Source organism: Thermobia domestica, chromosome 13 (assembly GCF_964235325.1).
Source record: "Thermobia domestica chromosome 13, izTheDome1.hap1.1, whole genome shotgun sequence".
Taxonomy (NCBI): domain Eukaryota; kingdom Metazoa; phylum Arthropoda; class Insecta; order Zygentoma; family Lepismatidae; genus Thermobia; species Thermobia domestica.
This window is the reverse complement of record NC_137466.1, coordinates 59839082-59865830: the sequence shown is the minus strand read 5'-3', so window position 1 is coordinate 59865830 and position 26749 is coordinate 59839082. Positions and strand designations below refer to the sequence as shown.

Below are 26749 nucleotides of genomic sequence, written 5' to 3'. Positions count from 1 at the left end.
TGGCGTGATCATAATAATAATTATTAATTTAGCCATACTTTTTGAATTTGATCACATTTTTACAAGGAGTATACTCTGGCATACGAGCTACTACATAAGCTCTTTCCATAGGAATTTTTAACAGCGAATAATTTATTATAAACTTGTAGTAGGATTACAATTAAAATTTGTTCATCAATTATATTAAGGGGAGTTAGGGAGATTTCTGGCGGGCTAAGACACAATTTAATACTATTATATCACAATTGAAAATTATTTTTCGCTTAAAGGAGCGTGTAGGCTCATGTCTCAAACAGCAAAGAGGTCATTCAAAGTTCAAGGGCCACCTCATCCCAATCTATCGGTCGTGAGATGAGAAAAAATCAACATATTTTTAACTGGGTTGCCAAACTTGAGACTAGCGGTTCTGGCTGGGAGTTACTTTCATTCGTAGCTAACGTCGCATAGAAAGGAAGAAAGAGGGAGGAAAAGAAAAAAAATGGGTCGCGGATGCTACTCTCTTTCTTACTATTATGGGCCAGTAAGCGCAACGCTATCTATTCCCAGATTCTTGCACACCAATGGTGTCATCGTTACCAAAAGGAGAGAGGGGAAAAAATCCATAAACATTGCCAAAATAACACCATATAATATGTGTATTATATTTATTTTAACCTCTTTTAGTGAACAGCAGACGGTTTCAACAAATCATATAACATTAGCAATTATGAGGTTTCAGCTAGACTCGAATAACCATAGCATCGAAAAGATTATTGGACATACGTATCTCCAAAGTCATAGAGAACTTCTTAACCAACGCAATTGAATAGCCAGTAACAACAGTATAATAGTTGTTATCCTTGATAATATATTATACAATTGTTTACACTTCTTGAATGGACACCTTGAAATAGTGAACTTTAGTAAGCTGCATTGGAGTAAATGGAAAGAAAAAAATACAGAGAGGTGTATTACTAGTTACAAGAACATCTCATTACAGAGGGAGTAGTTATGCGGCTGAGTCGACCATCCTCCTTCCCAAAGCACATAACGTTTCCACTCTCTTTCAGTATCCAACTGTATTAAGAGGGCGCCACACCTCAACTCGGCTTACAATTTAAACAGCGGCGGGGACATAATATATCAGTAGTAGAAACATTTACAGGAGGTACTATACCAGCCAGCAACCTAAACTTCACCCCTACCACCACCACATTTCGGCGTGAACAACAGTAGCAATACCCACCGTCTCTGACGCGCCTAACTAGACATTTAGACGTAGCCTCTTAATTTAACGTTTACAGGCACACATAGATACTTCAAGGATTAGTATGAATCTTTAACTGCGTGGCAAATTCAAATCACAGGTCATAAACTAAAGGTTATATGGTAAACAATACGGAGTGCCCACTAATGGGTCGAACATGAACCAGCTGTCACTAACTTTTCAACTCTACCAAATCATGACAACTATAAAGTAAACAATACGAAGTGTCCGCTAATGGGTCGAACACAGAAACTAGCAGTGAAATAAATATTATATTTAACCATCTGCTTGACTAATGAAATTCTAATGCGAGAAAGAAACTACATTGACATCGGACTACCCCGCCGGTGCGTGGATTGACTTACTGGATGGAGAGCTTGCTTTAGACTGTCATGTTAAACACGAAATACATAGTGTTAAACAATAACCCAGACATCGTAAAGGAATTTAAAATAAGTGAAATACACAATATTGATAATTCGTGAATGATGAACCTTATAAATGGAGACAGTATCAATTTCACTCTAATTACTTGGATTAATAATATTGAATATTCCGGATACGAATATTAATTCTTCAAACAAAGTCACGTAAGAAATTTCAACATTGAAAGATGTTACCTGAATATTGATGATTAAGGTCAGTCCAGCAGCTACTCACAGAATTCCCAACTGATAGGTTAGGATTAACACCGCAGAAACCAGTCTCTGAAGTGCACAATCGCAGCGGCATACGTGACCAACGGACTAATCTTCACAAACTCTCCAGGCCTCACTTAACATGATGCAGCAGAATACTCCAAAATCAGGGCGGAGAATCACTATAGGGGCACCAAGCCAGGAGAAGTAGATAAAGGACAGATTGCAGTAAGAATTCTCATTCAGGTTTTACAGCAATAGAACACAAGTTGGCGACAATTGCTAAGGTCACTACATAGAAGAACGGACCACACTGACAAAGTCACAGGGAGAACATCTTCATCTTCACTTCAATGACATTACGAAGTCACTCACACCATGTGGTAGGTCCTAGCGGCAGGATTGACCGATAATTAATAAGCAACGGGGTCAGATTCAAACCGAAGGAGGAAGACAATTTTCTGGTGTTATCGCAGAGAATATCAGACCTCACAGGCGGGATTACAGGAAAACATCTTCGTCTTCACTTCAGGTACTGGAGAAGGATAAGAAATTAAGTTGAAAACCTCAGCCAGTAGACTTCGCCAAGACGAGCAATCTGCAGAATACAGTTTGATAAGTTCGCCAGTTTACGAACTACCTTGACACTTCACAATAACGTAACACTCCTCTCCTCCACCACTACTCGGATTCCAAGTAATTCCATGATCCCGTTCAATATGTCGTTATCATTTTCTTTCTGTCAATTCGGAAGACAAATATTAAGCTACCTCCTCGTAGCCATTTTTCGTTGCAGTGCGGGGAGGGAAACAGAAAACGCGCTCACACAATCCTCCTTGCACCCTGATTGGCTGCTATTAATTGCTCAGTATATAACAAACTAAACGGAAATTATTATATAGAATTTAATATAACAGAATAAAAGTAGATTGAATATAGGTTACCATTTAATTAATATACTCACAAACAAAATATTCAATCTAAATAAAATGCAAACACTTCGGTTTAAACACTAGCGCCATCTCGCGAAAAGCGAGAATCAAACTCGATGCAGACCATAGACTAACAAAGAAAAATAGTATAATTCAGTTAAACAAAGCAGCTCAATTGTCGACCATATTGAATCCATCAGAGGTCGAGAATTGGGAAAAAAAGGAGAAGAAATAACACTTAGTTAAGAGCTAATTAAGTTATCATATTAAATAATCTCTTTGGGAAAGTGTAACAGTCAAAGAGGATCGTTACAGTCGGGTAATAAATCCTTCCCCCTTCCAGGGACCTGGCAAGGGATACCGGGCCTACAGACAAAAAGTGTTCACGGCAATAAATCAATTAACCAAACAATATCTCTATTGTCTACCACTTATAGCTACGATCCTATTATGGAACATCTACTGAGCGTCATAAGGGCGTGTATGCTGTACAAGTTCAAATTGGGCTCAAACACCGCTGCAGCGGGGCGAAAGATATACCAGGCCTTAGATGAGGGTGTTGTGACTACGCGGACATTGCAGCGATGGTTTAAGAAGTTTGAGGAGGGTGACGAAACACTCGAAGACGCACGAAGTGCCGGAGGACCAACATATGTAAAAAAAAATATATATATATATATCTTCAGACAGCAATTGAGGCGAACAGTGGCCAGACATGTGAGGAACTGGGACTACAATTCAGTGTGAGCGGAGAAATCATTCGGCAGCACCTCTATCAACTTGGGAAGCATTACGAGGTGGGTCTATGGGTCTCACATGATTTAACTCTGATCCAGAAGCAAACGCGAGCAGACACCTCTTTTTCTTTACTATCGCGTCTGAGAAAGGAGCCATTTCTGGATAGGGTGTGACATGTGATGAGAAGTGGGTCCTGTACGAAGCTCCATGGCGCCATCATCATTGGTTAAAATCTCATGAACCAGCTCCAAAACAGCCAAAAACAGCACTGCACCAGAAAAAGGTCCTCCTATGTTTTTGGTGGATGCTCGCGCCATCGTGCATCGGGAACTGCTACTAGCTGGTCAGAGCATCAATGCAACTGTGTACTATCAGCAGTTGAGATGTGTTCAAGAAAGACGCTAAACTCTGGAGCCAGCACTTCTTAATCGCAATGGGGTCCTCCTGTTACAGAGCAACGCTAGCCCGACGTGGCTAGAATGACCCCAGGCACCATTCAACGCTATGGATGGGAAACACTATTGCATCCGACATACTTAGCGGACATTGCACCGTCCGATTATCACCTGTTCCATTCCTTGGACAATCATCTTAGACGAAGCCAGTTCAAATCCCTAGTAGAGATGCAAAATGCACTTGAGACCTTTTTCTCTTCCCGGCCCACCAAGTTCTATCGCGATGGAATCCATGGCCTTCCAGAATGTTGGCAGAAGGTCGTCGATGCTGATGGGGACTATTATTGATCTTCCAGGTACATTTTAGGTAACATTTCGTTGTTCGAAGATGGTGCATGAAAAAACAACAGAACCTTCTTGGTTACCATTCTAATTGAAGACTTTGGGGCAAAACCCCGTCATGTCCAAAAAGTAAAAGTGTAAAGGAAATACCCTCACCTTCATCCGATTTTCATCAAACTTGACACATATATACTAGACCGAAAATAAATCGACGTACATATTTATTTATTTCGGAAAATGGGTTGAGGGCAAAGGGACCCTTTTCAAAAAAGGGCCACATTAAAGAAACGAAACTCTGTCGATCCAATGATGACTTCAAAGTAGGAAATACGTGTTCTGTCCTTTTTGTGAAAAAAGGGTTGCAGCGGCAATGGCCCCCTTCGAAATGACAAAGAACCCGCACAATCCTTACAGAAATTTGATCTCGGTGGAATTGCTTGAAACCGTGATATGTTGTAGATATTGTGTTCTTGAGAAAAAGTCTCAATCGACATAACCACAAAGTATTGACAGTTTGGCCACTACAGGGCCACTTGTTTTAAAACAGTCGAAGGTAACGGTATTCTGTATTTCGGTGGAATTGCTTGAAACTGTGATATGTGGTAGGTATTGTGATCCTGAGAAAGAGTCTCAATGGGCACAACCACCAATCACTGGCCATTTAGCAACTACGGGGTTCACATTTTTTAAAACAAGAGAAGGAATGTGAAGATTAGCGGTAAACATCATTTAAAGGCATGAAAATGACAACCAGATAAAGACCAATTTCTCAAAAATGAGATTTCTATATATTCGAAGTCTATGTTCAGTGGTCTATCAGTGAGTGTGAAAACAAGAGTTGTATGCTTACCCATTCCCCCACCAGAGGGCTTTTAAACTTACCCGTTTTTTGTTGACAATGACAACCAGACAAAGACCGGATGTATCTGGTTTTCGTTCTCAGTTTCTGAATAAATATGTTCTGGCTTGGTTGAAAGGCTTGCCTTATACAAAAAGGTCGGTAGCACGCCTCCGATGGATATGAGAGGGAAATATGAGGGTTCCAGGGTTAGTAAAAAGCCAGAGAATGTTGCGCGTCAAGTAATAGAATACATCAAATCCTACCATTTTCCTACCAGGATATCACACTATTCTCGAAGAGATTCTCAGAGAGAATATTTACAATCGGACCTTACTGTAAAAAAAATGCATGAACTTTAATTGGAGAAACATGAACCAGAGGTTTTCCATAATATTTCTCAAGGGATCAAATGTAAGCCAGAAATTTCGTACGAATATTATAATAATGGTTTTAACACCACATTCAATTTAGCTTTTGGCAGTGGCGGCTGGTACTATATGTTGCATTGTTGTGCAACCGGATATTTCTTTAATACTAAAGATATTTTTAAGTATTAAAGTAGTGTATCAGTATAAAATAAACCTTTGCTCTTGAGCGCAAAACAGTATTGATGTATTTCTTAAAAAAAAAAAAAAAATTAAAAAAAACTGAAAGAAAGAGAGTGATATACAAATCCAGTGGCAGCAAGCGTTGCCACTGGAAGCAGTAACATTGAGCATATGGCAGCGAGCTCCTATCTCTTAACATGAGGAAGTGGATTTATTCTTGCATCGCTGCTATCCTCCCGTATTACGCGTTTCCAGTTGCTATTTCGTTGCAACTGATATATAGTCAGCTTCCGTAGTAGTTATGAATTCCTCCGTTTGGCAGCGCTTGACTCAATTAATAGGTTGAGTGAGATATAGACGCTTGGAAGAAAGAAGTTAGTCAACAGACAGAAACTCGCAAAGAACAAATGCGTGTCTGGTGGTAGCAGGGGCGGATCCAAGCTGAATATTTGGGGGAGGGCAGTCGTTCGAAGTCAATAGATTTTATTTTACATTTATAATACAAAGATAAAAATTCTTGGGATAGATTTTATTTTTAAAATAAAAAATATCCTATTCTGGGGGGAAGGGGGGCGATCGAGACTCGAAGAAGAGGATGTCTTACCACTGGTCTAATTCCTAGCTGTGTATCGCTCGTGCACATGATCCCGTGTTCAATTTCCGGCGGAGAGCATAAAAAATTAATCTCAAATTATTCACTTTCAATACTCACCTGTCTTCTTTAGCCTAAATTGCTGGAATGTTAAACAATTATTTTTTGTTTTTCATTTTCGAAGGAAAAATCTTATATTTCATGCTTCTTTATAATAGAACAGCAGACAAAAATACGTAGTTACTGAAAATGAACTCTTTGTCCCTTATATTCATATAAAGAAATGCTAACAAAATGCATATTGTCGGAGGAGAGAGGTGTTTCTGTACCTTAACGAAAATAAAGCGGGAAATATTTGCAGTAGCAATGCTTTCTATTCAGAAAAACTTGGTGAGCAGCATTTCAGATTTCAATGAAGTCATAGAAGAATTTGAAGCTCAAAAAGAACGAAGAAAGTACTTCCATTCTAAAATAATGCATAGTTTACTTAATTAAATAATTTTGTTTAACTGTGTGCATGAATATATGCAATTTTCTTGCTTTTTTCTTCTTTTTGGGTTAACGTTATCATTCATGGCTTACAGCACATGCTATATATTCGATTTATCTCTTGTTCAATAACATGAACGTAGAAGTTTTTGTGTACAAATAGTGTATAAACGTATATTGATAGTGGTTGTTTGAGAAAAAGGAAATAACTTATATATGAAATCAATATTAGAGAATACACTTTAATCAATAAATATACAAATGAAGCTTATAAGGACTTTCTTCTTCATATTTCCGGAATATTTTTTGGATAAGACTCAAGAATGTTGGGGGGGAGGGAACACTTGCGCGTAACTACATACCTTTGATATTGCAACATTGCAACCGGTACTTCTACAGACCACGAACCGCTACTGGCTTTTGGTAAACCTCGCAGTGATGTGTGTCCTACTTGCGACGAATTAAAAGTCAATATAGATAGAGCAATCGATGAAGATAAAATGAACTTGCAGTGTGAAAAAGAGGTGCATTTGTTAAAAGCACACAAATTCTATGATGACTTGAAAGAAAAAAGCAAGCAAGCCCAGGAAGATCCATCAGTCGATATTTTATGTTTAGACTATCAGCAGAACTTCCCTCTCCCTGTTCTACCTGTTGGAGAAATATTCTACAATAGATAAATATGGATTTATAACCAGTGCATTTATTCTGCCAAGACAGGAACATCAAAAATGTACATGTATGATGAAACAGTCACAAAAAAGGGAGCAAATCAAAGTGTGTCTTTCCTACCTTTACATCTAAAATTTCGTGGACCCTAAAGTAAAAACTCTATACATTTTTACAGACAACTGTGGAGGACAAAAACGTAACTCTTGTCCAGTATTTGTCCTTACTTGCTACTACTAAGAAATTTGAAAATATTGTTCATCACAATCCAGAACGAAGACACTCGTTTCTCCCATGTGACAGACAGTTTGCACAGATTGAAAAACTCAGACGCCAAAAAGAGTATATAACTACTGGAGGAATGGTATTCACTTGTTCAGAGAGCATCCAAAAAGTTTTGCGTCATAAAGTTCAGCAAAACATGGTCAAGGACTTTTATAATTTCTTGGCACCTTGGTTCGTTAGGAATAAGGAATGCGGACAAGGCGTTCAAAATCTCTACTTACAAGGTTTTCCAGTATGAAGACAAAAACATTTGCGTATCCCAGGGACACTCTCCGGAAATAGAATATGATTGTTTTATCGGAGTCAAGAAGATTGCAGACATTAGTGAAGTAAATCTGAGCAATGCACCTCGAGCTTACTATAACTCCCTTCCAATTAGCGCAAAGAAGTTGCAAGATGTGCGCAAATTGTGTTCCAAATACTTCCAGACATTTATAAAAGATGGTATGTCAATCTTCACTGTGTAGAAATTGAAAATACCACGAGTGATACTGATACAGATATGAACAATTAGCAGGAATTTTCAGTGAGTGTGAAAAACAGATTCGCATTTTTGTGTTTCTGTAATAATGTTCTGTAATAAGAAAAAATAAAGATTTTTTTATTATTAACTATAAGTATCTTGTACAGTTAAGAGTTACACTTAATCCCAACCATGTTGTAGCAATTATATTGGATATACGTAAGTATTCTTTGGTCTTTACCTTGTTATCACTCTCACTCAGTTAATATTTTTATCTGGTTTTGTTTTCTACGTCTCTTGTAAAATTAGCATTTTGGTCTTTATCTGGTTGTCATTTTCATGCCTTCATTTAAGCATAGACAACATTTCAATGTTCATCTCGCGGGACAAAGGAAAACCCTGAAAAGCACTAGACCATTTTTCTCAGGATCACAACATCTACAATATATCAAGTTTCATTCATTTACACCGAAATCAAAAACATGGTTATACTAGGCTGTTTTCAAAAATATGGACCTGTAGTAACCAAACTGTAAATAATTGATGGTTGTGTCTATTAAGACTTTTCTCACGCTGAGATCCACAACGTATGATTCACTCATTCTCACCGAAATCCAGAACATCGTTATACTCGGCTCTTATCAAGAAAGTAGCCCTGTAGTGGCCAAACGATATGTGATTGGTGGTTGTGTCTATTGAGACATTTTCTCATTATGACAATATCTACAACATATCACGATTTCAAGCAATCGAAATTCAGAATACCGTTACCTTCAACTCTTTTTTTAAAAGTGGTTTTATAGTGGCCAAAAGGTCAGTGATGGGTGGTTGTGCTTCTTGAGAGATTTCCTCGCGATCACCACATCTACAACATATTATGGTTTCAAGCAATTCCACCGAAATCCACCATACCGTTACCTTCAGCTCGTTTTTTTTTTTTTTTTTTAAAGTGGCCCTATAGTGGCCAAACAGTCAGTGATGGATGGTTGTGCAAATTGAGACTTTTTCTCAGGATCACAATATCTACCACATATCACAGTTTCAAGCAATTCCACCGAAATAAAGAATACCGTTACCTTCTTCTGTTTTTTAAAAAGTGGTCCTGTAGTTTCCAAACGGTCAGTGATTAGTGGTTGTGCCTATTGAGATTTTTGAGGATCACAACATCTACAACATACCATAGTTTCAGTCATTTTAATCGAAATCCAGAATATCACTATGTTCGGCTGCTTTCAAAAAAGTGGCCTCGTAGTGGCCAAATGATCAATGATTGGTGATTATGCTAATTAAGACTTTTTCTCAGGATCACAATATCTACAACATATCACAGTTTCAGTCTAGTGATGGGTAAATTTCCGGGAAGATATTTTTCGGGAATATTCCCTGGGAAAATTTCCAGGAAGATTCCCAAAAATGGGAATATTCCGTGAATTTATGTACAAACACAAAAAATTGAATTCTATTACTATATTATGGTTTCAAAGGTAAATTCGTTTCTTATTACTGTATATTATTACTGTTATGTCCAGAGGATTCTTCAAAATGTATATTCTGAACGGCATTATGTTACTTTATTAATATTGTATTATATTTAGGGAATACGCATAAATGTATATTTACTTACAATGTGTTCTATGCAAGTAAATATGTGGAAAAATGGTAGCTATAGTAAGTCCATATACTTTTACAGCGCTAAACAGTTTAAATTTATATGTAAGTGGATTTTCTAAAATTGACTCTACTATTGATATTGTAAACATATTAAATTTTTATATCTTATAAACAAATAAGGTTGGGTAACTGTCAGAAGACATATGTCTCACCATGTCTCAGAAAACACATTTGCGCATACATATTTATGTTCAAAATATTTGCAAGATACTGACCTAGTTTTAGCACGTAACTTTGTAACACACGACCTTTCTGACTACCTATTTCTCGAAATTTCATGCATTAATTCACATGTAAGATAAGTCTGAGCACCTTTTCAGAATCAGAGCCAGGAGACAGACTGATGTCTATTACCAGCGGTGGTTTGGGGTGTATTGATAGTACTTCATTTCTATTTCTACATAATTTCTACATTGCTTCACAAACTGGTTTCTTTTCATCATTTTTAAATTAGTTTTTTGCTACTTTTTAGTGGAAATGAAATGGAACTTTAAATATCATATTATTAGTTATTTAAAGTACTGTCAAAGAATTTTATTTTTTAAACCTCCAAATTATTTAAAACCTAGAAGTAAATAATAATAAATGAAAATAAAGTAATTAGATACATGGTTCTTATAATTTGGAAGACAAAGTAAAGAAATGGAAATAAATTCCTTCCCGAGAATTTATATGCCAGGGGAAAAACGTACATATTCCCATTTTTATTTTCCTTCCCACTGCCCATCACTATTTCAGTCATTTTTTATCGAAATCCAGAATATCGTTATCTTCGGCTGTTTTAGAAAAAGTGGCCCTGTAGTGACCAAACTGTCAGTGATTTGTACTTATGTCCATTGAGACTATTTCCCAAGAACACAATATCTACAACATATCAAGGTTTCAAGCAATTCCACCGAGATCAAATTTCTGTAAGGATTGTGCGGGTTCTTTGTCATTTCGAAGGGGCCACTACCCCCTACAACCCTTTTCTCACAAAAACGACAAAATGCGTATATCCTACTTTGAAGTCATCATTGCATCGGCAGAGTTTCGTTTCTTTAATTTGGCCCTTTAAATCAAGGGGACCCTTTTTTTTTTAAAAGGGACCATTCGCCCTCAACCTATTTTCCGAAAGAAACAAAAAAAAATATGTACGTAGATTTATTTTCGATCTAGTATATATGTGCCAAGTTTGAAGAAAATCGGATGACGAGAAACTCTTGTGAACTCCTTTACACTTTCACTTTTTGGACTTGACGGGTTTTTGCCCCAAAGTCTTCAATTGTATTTTGTTAGGTTAGGTTGTAAAGCAGCCTACGGCTGAACCTCGCCTCATGAGTAAAGGCACTTTCAAATCAATTTCGACATCGTAGGATACTATGTTCCCGTTCCTTGACTATTAAAAAACTGTCAGTCACTTCGTTATCCATGACACAACTAATAATACTGAAGACTCATAAATTCAATCTCCTAGAAACCTTTATGCGCCATTCACTTAATTTGCATTTTCTTAGAATTAACCTAGAATAGTAATTCTCTGCCTTTCGAATACTGTTGCCAGATCCGAAGATCAAAAAGCAGCGATGTTCTACTCTAAAAGTAGCGGATTTGAATTATTTGTAGCGCAAACACAGAAGTGAATTATTTTTCAGCTATACACTTTTTTTTTTACTAATCACATACAGGGTGTTTCAAAACAACACCGACAACGTTTGCGAGATGATTTCTGACACCAAGATAAGATAAAAAGTATAGACCAATCTGGGTGCACAGATGCTTCCTTTCGGAGTTACAGACTACCGAAAACATGAAAAAAAGGAACTTTAAAGATCCATAGCTCTAAAACTATGGGACCTACCATTGTCGGGTCAAGACTTCACTTGGGAACAAATATGTTCCCTATCCAAGTATCCAAGTTTCAGAATTCTGCGATACTTCCACAACAATTTTTAGAAGTAGTTGGTGAGTACTTCGAGTTATATGTCCGTAGCCAAACTCCGAATATGACAAATACATGCTTTTAAATAAATTTTATACTACCTGTATACTAATAAAAGACTGTAACCGCTTTCCGGATCTGCCCCCCTGGTGTCCCACCAACGAGTACTTGCAAGAGATCTGAACTTCCTGGTTAAAACATCAAAGAACATTTTCAAAAAGGGATTACAGAACATTTCTCGGATCGCCCTCAGGTCTCAAAAATGAGATGAGCATCAAGCACCGAGAGGTTCGGATGTCTCTTCTCGAAATCCTCACGGACGTCCAGATCATCGTTCGGACCACGACACGTAAAAACATCATTTATACATGCAACGAAAACACATTAAATAGAATAATACCATGCTTATTTACTAAATGCACTATGTGTACAAAAAATACAGAAGGTCGGTCCATATTTATGGAAACGAAGTGAAACGTGCGCCAGGGGTGCTAGAATCACACAGACAGTAAGCACAGCAGAGCAATCAGAAACCAGTTGTGTGGAGAACTCGGTAGCAGGAAGTGAAGTGCTCCGAATATAAAATGCCTCCAAAAGTGACCCCATTCTATGAGGGGTACATCACCGTTCTTTTCTACATCGGATATACCTACAGTGCAATTGTGAAACAGTGTTCATCCAAGGGTTTCACCATTTCCAACAAGGGTATTGACAATGTACTCAAACACAACAAAAATGCACTACCAGAGGAAGCGGGTGTGCGCATAGTGGCACGAAAACAACACCCCCGTCCCAAATGTACAATGGATGTGGTTCGACAAGTGCAGAAGTTAGTGACCCAGGAGAATCCGCCGCCACAAAGAGACATTGCCAGGAGTGTTAGAAGATCCAAATCAACTATGCTGAGGATAATCAGCCAGGATTTACGCCTGCAAGTGAAGCATAAGCCACATGTTCACACACTCACAGCCAAACACATCCGGGAACGCAAGGTCCATTGGAAACGGCTCTATGAACGGTATTTAGCGGGTGACAAATGGAAATATGTGGTCACATTAGACGAGGCCTGAATCTATTTGTCAAATTTCAAGCGGGTTTGAGCCATTTACTATCATTCCAAGGATGCCAAATACGATGCCAATTGGGTCCGCACGTGCCACGAAAGTTTTCCCCGTGGCTTTATGGTGGTTGCAGGTCTTTGCCATAAAGGGAAACTTCCTCTGCATAGAGTTACACGAAATGTGAAAATTAACGCAGCATACTATCAACAACACGTTCTGGAACCATTATACCGGCAGCATATTCCGTCGTCGTATGGTGCTGAGGTGTCGAAAGTCTTCACTCATCAAGACAAAGCAGCCAGCCACACGGCTCGAACAACTGTGGCATGCATGGCCCGCAAAGCGCGTGAAACTGGAATCCATGCTATCCCATTTTCAGACATCCCTGTCAAGTCTTCTGACGCTGCACCTATGGACTTCTGTGCTTTTGATGTTTGAAGCAAGCGATTTTCTTACGTAGCCCACGCACATTGACGGGCTCGTGGAAAGTTTACAAGGAGGAGTGGTCCAAACTTGAACAGATTTCTCTTAACAGTAGTCTACTTCAATGGAAACTTCGGTGTCGGGCTATATTTTATAGTTAGGGTCGTCATATCAAGCACATCCGCTGGTGGAAATACGGCTTTACGCCCCAGAGTAGGGGACACAAAATCGTTTCCGTAAATGTGGACCAATCTTCTGTATATATATAGAGCTATATAGAAGAAAAACAATCACAACACTAAACACTAATATGGGTAAGGGCACTTGACATTTACCACAAACAAAATTACACTTTACATTCCGCGAGATAATAGCCCTTTGTATCACGCCTATACATGAATGAAAGATTATATTTGGGGGTTCACCACAAACACTTTTCTCACACCACTCACTAATACACGCGGTTGTTAACACTGTTGGGTAACATTAAAATAACCCCACGACGTAAGTTCCTGGGTGCTGCGAGAATAATTCGTAAAAGGTTATAGTAATATCCAGCAGGATGAACGCAGATAGTCACGCTATGTAAATTAGGACATTGGTAGGCCCTATGTAAATTAGGCTATGAGACGTATGCCCCTTTGCTTAATTCTGTAGCGACTTAAAAGAACGTGTTCCCTATCTTGGTACTCGGAGAAAAACTCCTAGAGTTAAGGTGTTCCAAGTCCCAACCGGGTTGACGAAATGGTCAATGTTGGCGGTTCATTCTAAAATGTGATCAGGTTAAGCCACCAGTATGGATATGCAAATTAAGTGTTAAAAGAATTTGCGTTAATTCACAGTTCACTGGCCACGATGCAAGAAAACACGATAACTTGTCGTGAAAACGTGGAGATATAAACGGAGTGAGAGATATGATTAGCGCCGGTGAGTCGTTCCAACACCTGGTCTGCTCTGGCCTGCCACAGTATTTCCATAAATAGTTGAAGAAAGCACTTAATTTTGTTCCAAATAACTATAGAACGTAGTCTTTGCATATCTATATATATAAAAGAGAACGTACAAAATTTTGTCCGCTCATCACGCTAATACGGCTGAACCAATTTCTTTCATTTTTGGGGGGTTATTAGGATTTGGACCCTAGATGGTTTTTATCATATCACTTTAATTTTTAATTACCAGTGTCTTGAGATAATTGACCATTCAAGTGTCCATAACGTACAAATCCTTTGTTATTAGTTCATCATAGGTAAAAATAAACGTATTTATATGCAACCCGCATGACCGTGTCACTCGGCGGGTTAACATAAATGACAGGCGATATACAGCGGAAAATAGCTTGAATCTTCTGTTTAAAATTTTTTAATTGATTTGCTTATTTTTACAGACACTTTTACAATATGCCAGCACCGGGATGACCGCAGCGAAGCGGGGCGGGTTAACATAAATGACAGGCGATATAATGTTAAGATTTACTGCAATCTTCTATGGTTTTTATCATATCACTTGAAAGCGAAAAAGTAAAAATTATCTAAGTAACAAAGTTTATTGCGTTCCGGGGTGACCGCAGCGAAGCGGGGTGAACGCTGCTAGTTAATGAGTAAGGAAGAAACACTGAGGATCCAAGTAATAGAAATACGATTATCATATACAGTATCATATTTACGATTTTGTTTCGGGGAGGGCTTTGCTAACTTTCGGGGGGGGGGGGGCTTTGCCTGAATATGTGAAAATTCTGCAAGATATTTAATATACTTTACTATAGTAAGTAAGATTTCGGGGGGGCTTAAGCCCGGAAGCCCCCCCCTAAATACGCCACTGATCATATATGTAGTTCAGATAATGAATATGGTCTTTGTTATTCACTAAAATTCTTTCACGGTGAAAAAAACGTTTCAGATATATGTGTGAGTGAAGGATGAAAGACTCTTTTGTTCTCGATTCGTGGGAAAGAAATTGAATTATTAGCAGTTCCCACCGAAGAAAATAAATTATTTGCGTCGCAGAAATAAAATATAAATTGAAGAATGACTTCTGACTTTTCAAACTATACAGAGCGTCCACAAAAATTATTTATATAACCTGGTGACGGTTATAAGACGTAAATCTCTTATGCCGCTAAACAATCTTGCCTCCTCCCTGGCAAAATCTTCAATGACACTACTGCTACATTTCCGTTCCAAATTTTGCAAAGCCTTGCTCAATGGGACTTAACCCATATAAAAAAGAAGTGCTCGGCGCACCACATTTTGGAAGATTTACAGGTGAAATTCAATTCAATACTTTGCATGAAAAGACATATTTATATTTTTTAAAAATCTGCAGGCGATAGAATTAAGTAGAAAGTAATACACCAGTATTTTAGGTTTACAACTTTAGGGTTACTAGTGCAAAATCATTACAAGTGCTTTACGACGGATAAAATAAGTAAGTGGATATGAAAAATAACTAGGCTATATTAGATACTATTTGCCACAGGCGGTGTATTTCTGCATAATGTATAGCCCTTTTTTTTAGGTGATAAGGTAGAATTCGATTTAAAAAGTACCAATAAAGCTTTTTATTTCGTTTTTTTTTTTTCAAGCCTGGGGGCATTGTAGAACACGTTACATATGCTTTCACGCCTTTTTGCGTCGAGACATACAGTAGGGTGTGATGACATCATAACATTAAAAATATATATATATATTTTTATTTATGCCTTTTTTATATTTTTGGCGGGCTTACTTTTGCACCTAGAAGGTTGAAATTTTGCACACACATTTAGTGCACCTGTTAGTATTTTTCAGATTTGTTAACAGATCTCTCGTTAAAACAGGGAGGTGCAGAAAGGCAAAAATGTTTAAAACAAAAAATCCCTTTTCCGCGATTTTTCCGCCTCACATACACGATGGAGGCATGCGAATGGTACCGTTTGAAGGGGTGCTCCATTCTGAAGGGAATGATGTACGAACCATGATCCTAGGATAAATAGGGATGTCTCTTGTTTTATATGGGAATCTGGGGTGTTCTGGAGATATTTTTGGCGGGTTTACTTTTGCACCTAGAAGATCGAAATTTTGCACACATATTCAGTGTACCCCTTATTATTTTTCAGATTTGTTTCAGTTCTATGCGTTAAAACAGGGGGGTCGAGAAGGGCAAAAAGTAAAAAGGGATACTTTTAAGACAAAAATCACTTTCTTCATGATTTTCCCACCTCAGATACACGATGGAGACATGTGAATGATACCATTTGAATGTCTGTTCTATTCTGAAAAGAATGATGTACGAATCATGATCCTAGGATAAATAGGGATGTCTCAGGAAATTTTTATATATACATTCGGGTCATCTGATGCATTGTGGGGAGGTTCTTAGCTCATCGGAAAAATCCTTACTATTCAAGATAGCAGTGTTGGGTAAGTTACTTGTAAAAATGTAACGCGTTACAAGTTACTTTACTTTCTCTTAAAATGTAACGCGTTAGTAACGCGTTACTTACCCCAAAAAAGTAAGTGTTACTTTACTTTGAAAGTAACGCATTACTTTTAGGTCCGAAACTTTAAAAATATGAAAAAAAATATGACTTCAATTTTCCGGACTACTATTACTACCGCTATTATTATTATTATTATTATTATTATTATTATTATTATTATTATTATTATTATTATTATGGCACGTTCTGAATCGCTTTATGTAAATGCAAGGACATATTTTTACTTTATATATAAACATTTTCATATAATGTAACATTGATAAAATGCCATACTGCGTTACTTGTAGGGATGGACACGAGCGAGTTCGAGCGAGTTTTCTTTGAAACTTGATTCGACTAGAAACAGACATCTTTGAGCTCGACCCGAGACTCGACTCGAAAAATTTCCTCTAATTCGACTCGAATTGGGGTCGAGTTTTGAGTCGAGTCGAGCCAAATCCGGTGTGTAGTTTCGAGTACATTCTTCAAGTATATTACATAGACAATATAATTATTATCAATGATACTACTACTACTACAACTTATTATTATTATTATTATTATTTTAACAATATTAATATAAAAATGAAAGATAGGCGGTTTGTATTTGAATACCGTCAAATGGGGTGAATAGAAACACATTTTTGGCTATATGAGAATATAAGTCTGGTAATGTTAAAGATTTCGCGTATCAGAATATTCCAAAAGAAAGGTCTTAATATGCTAATGAATTTCAGTAAACGTCATATTAATTTATCAACTCCACTTTTCTTCACCTTGATTTTTCTTAATGTTTCTATTCACCCCTACCCATGGGGTGAATAGAAACAATTACTTTATTTTCATTGTTGTTTCTTCTATACTATTGGAAAGGTAAAAAAGAAACAGCGTATTTGTTGAAACGAACTATTTATTTGATACCTGCAAGATATTAGTTCAATAGGACCAGTATTACATAAGTTACAAACTTATAAAACAATACAATGCATAATATAGGTATAAACGACCATATAGTTTTGATGATATTTGAATAAGATTTAAACAACTGAAATCATCAGGGAAACTTATCATGAGTTGAGTTGATTTTGAGGTTTACGTCCCGTTCAGCAGCGAGGCTATATGAGACGTGGACCTACTGATTAACGTAGAATCAGAACTACATGAGCTCCCGCTGGGAATCGAACCCGGGTCTCCCACGCCAAAGGCGCGTACGCTAACCGCTTAACCACGAAGGGGCCCGAAAGTTATCATATACTTAAAGCGTGCTGACGAACTCCTAATAAAACCCAACAGTTTCGTTCTGAAAATTTCATTGTTTATGTGCTCTCTTATAAAACACTCCCACATATGCATCATGTTCCCATTTTCGCACTTGGGTGCTGAATAGTCTCATCGAGTTTTAGCTTCTCATTTTACCACAGCAAAAACATCAGCTTTAGAAAACCATCTAGTTCGTGATCGTCTGGAATGTTGTCTTCTGGAGTGTTGTCTTTCTCCTCTTCCGACAATACAAATGTAGTTTGAGTTTCGTTGTGATTTGATGAAAATGTATCATTTTCAGAAAACAAACCAAAACTCTTACCAGAAACATCTATTCGTACTCTCTTCTTCCCTTATTTAATTTTTTCATCTTCTCTCATGCTCCTGAGAAGATCCATAAGGGAACGGTTTACAGTCTGAGATGACTTTTGCTGTTCTGTTTCTTCTCGTTCATTGTCTTTTTTTGGCAACATCCTCAGTATTTGGTCTCGACAAAGGGGAAAAATTCCACACTTTTCAAATCCAGCCCTGATATTTTCCTCCATGTTCACACTTTTTTTTTTTTCAGAAGACTTGGAAATTTCTTCTTAGAGATGGTTGATACATTCCTATCAGGTCCTTTTTTCTGCTCCTCAAGAATTTTCCACTCCTTGAGGAATTTCAAGAATTTCCCAAGAAGTGTTTCTATTCACCCCACTAATTAAAAATCATAACAATAACCCAGTAAAGTTAAATTTTGATTAAAAATAATTTACAAAAGGAAAACTTTTACTATGAACGTCAGTAAATGAAACAACAAACTACAAAATAGGCATATGCTCAAATGCAACAAATATGAAAATGTAATACTTTCCAAGAAAGTTTAAGGAGCGCTAAAATACCGTGTAAGATTTCAGTAACACATTAATGCTACTGCCGTCTACCTCAGTGTTCCCAACTCAGTAAAACATTTTGTCTCTGCCCTGGACACTTTAGCCGTATAAGACTATGTTAAGAAATTTCAGTTTTCTTGATTAATTTATCGTCCAGATAAATCCAAAACTAATCTGGGAGTTTTGTTTCTATTCACCCCCATGTTTCTATTCACCCCATTTGACGGTACTAAAAAAGTAGTTGATTGCCAACCTCGGTAGTCGTGAAGTCTAGGAGTCAAGAGATTGTTCACGAGCTTCTGAATTTGGGTTGAGGGTCTAGGTTGAGTATTCGAACTCGAGTCAAACACTGTTAAAAGTTATAGGACACTGGCCAAATATCTTCGAAACTGCTCAGCCCAGGTTTGGAATTGTCAACGATTCGAGCAGCTCGGCTCACAGCTCATTCACTATCGACCCGAACCGAGAAGTGAGCCGAGCCAACAGCTCACCCAACCGACTCGGCTAGAGCCCTCGGCTCAGTTGAGCCGAACCGCGCAGATGGCTCATCCCTACCAAGCCAGCTCGAGCCGATGGTTCACCCCAAATGAGCCGGCTCGAGCCATCTTCTCAGTTGAGCCGAGCCGAGCTGAGATTGTTATAAAAATAATCTCTTGTGGTCTCACTATCGAGACGAGACGAGATGCGAGCAGTGTCCCCTCTCGTGAGCAACACTAAAAGTATTCCATATTACTGTTCAGCTTACATTTCTCATGGCTTTCGTTTTCCAGCGTAATCAGGCCATGATTTCCAGACGAGTTAAAACGAACGAGCCATTTATCAAACTCGACTGAACTCGAAACTCGACGCGAAAAACTGAATTGGCTCGGAACTCGACTCGAGGATATTACCTTTGACTTGACTCGAAACTCGACTTGAATTCGAGTCGAGTCGAGTTTTAGCTTGACTCGTGCTCATCCCTATGTGTTAAAAAAAATGGTTGCTTATTATGTTATGTAAAATTAAAAATACAGAATATAGAGAAACATTACAATAAAATGAGGACACATGAACTGGGAGCGAATCAAAACTTGCCAGTAACTCTAAAATCGATACAAGCTTTTTAAAGCTAGTTTCAAACTCTATAATCAATAGGACTCTAGGATAAGCAAACTGATCTGAAAGAACTCCAATATTACATACCATCAACAAACTATTTTCTAGTAATAAAGTAGGCCTGCTCATCAGAACGACAGATTCATATTAACCCCTTACTGTAAATCGTTAATTATGGCACTCTGGTTATTAATAAATATTTCCCGACGGGGCACTTCAGACACTTTACTTTTAAATTCTGTCCATTATAATCCTCAGCTTTTAAGAAAAAGTATTCTTTCAAATGTTCGAACGGTAAAATATTTTCATTCTCCATCTTTATAAAAACAACACCAATCAAAGTAAAATAGACTACCGGTATCATTGAACTCCTAGTTCACTCACTGAATGTATTTATTTGGAGCTGTCAAAATTTACGACAAAATCTTCCAGGTGCTTGCAATCAGTAAACGTGATTTCCCTAAGGCTGTTCTCATCTTCAAAAAACAGCAAATGGCACTACGAACTTATCTGTTTCTCTGGGTGTCTGTGACTGTCGGTCACTGACATACGTCGTTCATACTCGATTGTTTCATTCTGAGATATTCACTTACAGGAAAGAAACATTGTTTCCGAAAAAAAAAGATATATACATACATTGTAGTTACTCATCCGAAATGTAACGCGAAAAAAGTAACGCAATTTAGGTGTGTTACATAAAGATTTGTAACGCGTTACCGTTACAGTTTCTTTGGAAAAAATGTAACGCGTTACTAGGAAACGTTACTTACGTTACTTCCCAAGACTGCAAGATAGAAGCTTGAAATTTTGCACACACATTTAGTGCATCCCTTAGTATTTTTTTAAAGTTGATTTTGAGATCTGAGTGTTAAGACAGGGGGGGGGGGTCCAGAAGGGACCAAAATTTGAAAAAATCAGGAAAATCCTTATTTCTCTCTATTTTCCGCCTCAGGGACATGATAGGGAAATGTGAATGGTACCGTTTGAAAGGCTGTTCTATTCTGAAGAGAATGAGGTAAGAACTATGATCCTAGGATAAATAGGAGTGACGTTGTTGCTGCTTGACTGAAAGTCTACAATTTATCTAAAACAAAGCCATAATTTACAACAGATAGAAGCTGTATTTTTATGTTTACAAGTGGAGCGCTACCTAGTATGAAACCGTGACAGGTACCATTGGGACTCGTATTACCAAAGCCTATTTGTTTTCACTACCCTTGCTTACGCATATACCCAGCGTCGCTGACGCGCCTGGTCTCTTCGGACGCACCTCCTTGCTAACACTCGGGCTCACCAGCTTCGCCCTGCCCTGACTCGGTTACATAGCATTCATGCTTTCTGGTGGGCACCTAGCACATTTTGGTTTGTATCTTTTGCACTGTAGTTTATATACTACATATCCAGGTGACGTCTTTATAAATAAATTGCAAAATAATTGTAAATTTTAAACTATTACTTCTGGTGGCTTCCTTGAATTTTATTTATGGCAAGTGAGATATTTTCATGTCGCTCAGCAGAAACCTTTTAGGGGACAATAGGAAGGAAACTAGTGAAAGAATTATAGTCTTTCTAGTGGTGTCCCAAATGTAAACAAGTACGAAAGAAAGACCATTTTATTGTGGATAACACCATATTATATATATGTACGATGACGATTAAATATATAATTTTAAAATTTAAGTAAAAATAAATTTACCTACTGATTCTGTGTTTGACTCAGAACTCATTTGTATCACAGGTTTAGATGAATCAATTGAGGTTCTCTTTTGAGGCATTATTCCTTCGAATTTTACTGTAGCTACTATAAAAATTATAATAATTCACGTAACTCACTACTTAACCAGAAATTACAATCCATTTAACAAATTAGTCTATCTCCACTGATTTATAGCTTATTATTTCGTCTTCTTCAAACATAAAGACGGATTAGTGCAGAACTACAAGATCACTTTCTATCCATCACATCTAAAACCGCTCCGGAGATCACTTTCTATGAAATATGGCATCGATAAATTTCTTATTTTTATGACGCTTTTAAATTTGTGAATCAGTGAATACATGGAATATGTCAAATCATGCTGGTGATTAACCTTCTACTATGCACTTCACCTCAAAAATTTTCGAATTTTTATGTTATTGCTTTATTCTATATTCAGTCTTCACTTCAAGTCTATTTGATTTGAGAGATGAAATGAATCCCGTATCTGTTTTGCTTGAGAGAAAAAGGTTTAGGTTAGTTTCGACTTCCAAGCAAAATAATTTAGAAAAGACTGTGGCTAATAATTTTCATAAATGATGTGGACCTATCAGTGGTGTATTTACAATTTTGTTTCGGGGGGGGTTGCTAACTTTCGGGAGGGGGCTTTGCCTGGAAATGAGAAAATTCTGCAAGATATTTCATTTACTTTACTATACTAAGTAATATTTCGAAGGGGGGGCTTAAACCCGGAAGCCACCCCATAAATACGCCACTGGGACCTATCGTATTCAGATATGATTAAGGAGCTCAGTTAAGTCAGTGGCCTACGCAGAAGTTCATTAGGAGGTGGGCACGCTTATTTTTGTATATACATTTACATCTAAATATAGTAAAAATGCTCGGCTTTGCACAGGAAGAATAATGTTACTGCACAATATTTAAAAATAAAGAACCGTGTAGAACAAAGAACGAGGAGACGCGCCTTGGACGTTGCCCCTCATTTTCGGGCCAGCGGGTTGTCACTGGATAAACTTCTTACCAGTCCCTTTATAAGCAGTTTTTTTTTAAATTTATATCTAGTTCGCAGCAATTTTATCTAGTTCGAAGTATAGATTTAAAAAGTAGAGGAAAGTACCTAAATATGGAATACCGTTCCATTTTTTTTTTTTTTTTTTTTTTTTGGCAACTGTAGCTCACCTTTCACGATTTTACATATGAAAAATGTGTGTGCATTCTGTACACGTATAGTAATAACTTCTACCACTTAAAGTCAGTCAAAAATAAAAAAGAAACCCTAAAAATATATGAAAATCAAGAGAGTACAAAATTGTTACTCGAAAAAAAGTGCTCTAAATATGGAATACCATAAAGAACTCTCATGAAATATACCAGAATGATTTACATATGGGTATGCTGAGTAAAACAAAGAAAGTTGCCAATAGAAATATTTTAATTACATGATATAAAGATGCAAATAATTCCAAAGATTATTTTTAAAACACAAAATAATGTTGTAAATGAGCTGTAAAGTTACAAAAAGGAGCATAGATATGTTGTAAAATTTGCAAGGAGACATTTATGTCTTAGAGGAGTTGTAAAGTTAGGTAAAAGAAAAATTATTGGATATGCTGCAAAATGTCCAATGATAAATCTATGTATATTTACAGCAGTCACAGATATAAATACCTTTATCATATCCGGCACATTCATTGTGAACCCAGGATTGACACATCATACACATCACCCACTTTTCATCACCTTTTTCTTCAGAAAATTTTGATGAGCAGAAGAAGCACTCAGCATCTTCTTCTGTCTCTGGTTGACCATGATCGGGAATGCTACTAAACGTTGATGATTGATCATCATATGCGCTGATGGACATAGATGTTTCGGAATCTGAAGTTTCACTTGTTTGGGGGCAACTGTCATCGCATTTTTTCGTAGCGTACTTTTCATGCCTTTCTTAGTTAACTTTCCCTGTTCTTCTGTTGCATTCTTCTGTTTCTTACCCTTGTGTTTTGCACTTTTCTTTATTTTTAATTGTTTTCCACTATCGACAGCTTTCACAGACTTCTCTAACTAATTTTTGTAAGGTGATGAAGTAATTATGACTGCAAAGCCAGCCTTTCTTCCTCGACTGCCTTCCTCCTTCACTGCAGGCACTGGTGATATTTGCCATGGAGTTATACTGCTGTCAGATAATCTACTTGCTGGAGCTTCAATGGCGAAGAACAAGCAGAGGCAGAAGAATGGTTGTCTGAAGTACATGTATAACACGATGGGGTTCGGTTCCTGCTTATCCCTGTTCGGGAAGACATTCTTATAACCGGAAGGGTTTGGTTCTTACCTGTTCCCATACTGAATAAGGAATTCTTATAACCCTACTGGGTTCGATTCTTGTCCGGTACGCCTTTCTTATGGTGGGTTCTAGTGGTTAGTGGGAAAAAACATTAACTCCGCAGCTGGTAATACTAGAATAAGGAATGCGCAGACCACCAAGTTGGATCTCAAATCAATTTGAACTGCGATTGAGGTTGCGACTGCGGGTGCCCACCGTCCTCGTCACGCCTGCCAACATCAAGAGAATGTACACATTTAGATATAATATCCACCATTTCGATAGTGATTCATGCAATGAATACGGTAAAGATAATTGCAAACAAAACATATACATTAAGTAACTTTTATTCTATTAACACAAGTTATGTATATTACTTACGTGTACAACTTTACTACATTTTATTGAGAAATTTATTTAAACATGTACTCACGCCCTATAAGTCCATATCGATATTTATTTAAGATTTATACGAAGGAATAATTATGAAAGATTGATTTCTTTCTTTCTTTAAAGAAAATAGCACACCGTAGTTGCCGGCTAGAATTTACTTTGAACGATGTATTAACATTCAACACACGATATTTATTCACACCACACCTCACTGCACTGCAAATTGATGGATTTTGGGGGGGGGGCTTGTAGTTATTCCCAGTGAAGAAATTCCTTATTGGTTCGTGTTGTCTGTCCAATGGTCATGTTTTGGGCTCCGTCTTGGATGCTGCTTCTTAACTATGAAAATAATTAGCTTTGTACCTGCATCGATTCCCTTTTCACAAGTCGTGGACTTTCATTACTTTGAATATTATGCTTCACTTTTGCATAATAGTTTCATTAGTTTCTTGAAGACTTCACGTTCAAACACTCATTTTAGTCATACTTCATTTTTATATAACTTAATCCACAACATTTTCAATTATGCTTAAAGAATTCTTAGATTTTTCGATGGTCGCAACGTATGCAGGATAGTCTAAGTAGCCATCATCACCAAGCACACCTTCGCGCCTTTTAGACTAAGCGTCTGTGTTCTTACACCTGATACCTACTGCGATTATTACTGAAAAGTATCTTTTCATAAACATTACATACATTGTCAAACTTCATTTTGATCCACCATCAAAATTACGTAGTTAAAATGCTGAAAATAATAAAGATTGACATCGATGAGGCTGGAGTTAAAAGAACTATTTTTTGTAGAGTTACTACCGCCTTTCTGTTCTTTGTGCCTTCAATAGATATTGCAAGTCACCACTGTACAATGTTGCCAACTCGTTGAGAAAGATAAAACCATATCACAATTTGCGTTATAGTACAGTGCATGGAGCCTCATTCCACCTCAGACAAGAGTAACTGGGAATTTAAAAAGGGAATGGGAGTGAGGGGGACACACGCTCATACATGGGGGAGAAGTGTTTGGTATGATTGATGTAGAGGGAGGAGGGAGTCCAGGTGAAGGTTCAAAGCCTAGTAATGGTGTAGGAGGGGAGAGAGATCTCGTAAAGATTCAAAGCCAGGTACTGATCTATGTTGTTGTGCGTGCTTTGCTTCTTCAAGAAAGCCACCATCATTGAAAGTGTGAGGATTGAGGGGCCAAATTACCGTCACTCTAAAACCATTAATGGCGTTTGAAGCAGTTTGTGGTTTCACGTACGTTTTTCCAAAGAGTTCTGCTACCTCAAATGCAGAGAGAGGTCGCACACAACCGTCTTCTGTCCTAACAGTTCTCATCCAAACCCTGATCTCTTCACTGTAGTACGTTTTCAAGAGACTCATGAAGGTTTTGTCAAGAGGCTGCAGTTTGTGCGACGAATGTGGAGGAATACAAAGTATAGAGACATTACTGGTTCTTGCCAAATATAAAACTTCTAAATTCCTTGAGTGGGCATAATGGCCATTATGAATGAGCATCACTGGAGATTCTTCAGATGGCCTTGTGTGTTTAATAAAATGTCTAAACCATTCAGTGAAGAGATTACTCTGTACCCACCCAGAAGGATGACACGCTCCAATAGATCCTTCAGGATCACCGCGTATGAGGTGATTTGACCACTTTTTCCTTACAAATATTGGCATGGGAAGAACATAAATACGCGTGGCACCCATACACATTATTACGGTCACTAAAGAGCCTCGTTTTGCAGAGCTAATTGCGCCTATTTCACGTTTTCCTTTGTGTGCAAGAACTTGAACTTTTGATTGAACGACAGTCAGACCTGTCATATCAGCGTTAAATATGCGATCAGCAGAAATGTTCCTATTATCAATCTCCGATTGCAAAAGGTCAAAGAAGTGGGCCATTTTTTCTTTACAAAAGCCAAAGGTTCGATTGAATGAGGTTTGTGTCGATTTTCTGAAAGAAAGTTTTGCCTTGTGTCTCTTCATAAACAATTTCTGAAAAGTCTTTCCTGCAAACTCGTGGCACTTTGAAAATGAGTGCGCAAGTCCGTTTTGTTTGGCTAATTGATATGCCATAATTCGCACATCCCTCCGAGTAAGACCAAAAAAATCCGTCTTCCATAACTAACAGGTACTGGACCAGTTCCTCATCCATTTCCGGTGTTAGGATTGGTTTTCTTCCTACTTTCTTCACAACAGCTTCTTCAGGACTCAATTTAGATGACGATAAGTGAAAAAGTCTTGTCTGAGGTACATTATATATTTTGGCCGCCTTCAAAAATCCCATTTTCTATTTCCTCACATCGTGAATTGCACTCCTCATTGCCTTATGGTCCCGTCTTCCGTTGCTTATTCACCTGGGAAACGAAAAAAAA

The 26749-nt window shown here is 37.6% G+C and overlaps 1 protein-coding gene across 5 annotated transcripts in view; it reads right to left on the bottom strand.

The window, feature by feature from the left end:
- Positions 1-21848, bottom strand: part of LOC145669201 (leucine-rich repeat-containing protein 71-like) — a 99491-nt gene extending 77643 nt beyond the window's left edge. For 3 of the 5 annotated variants that reach the window (XM_081737526.1, XM_081737530.1, XM_081737527.1), the window contains exon 1: positions 21638-21847. In XM_081737526.1, coding sequence (XP_081593652.1) covers positions 21638-21716 — 79 coding nt within the window. In that variant the 5' untranslated portion in view covers positions 21717-21847. Of the gene's footprint in view, positions 1-21637 lie in introns of all 5 variants that reach the window. The other 2 variants (XM_081737528.1, XM_081737529.1) reach the window with 1 other exon arrangement.
- Between the last annotated feature and the right edge of the window lie 4901 nt (positions 21849-26749).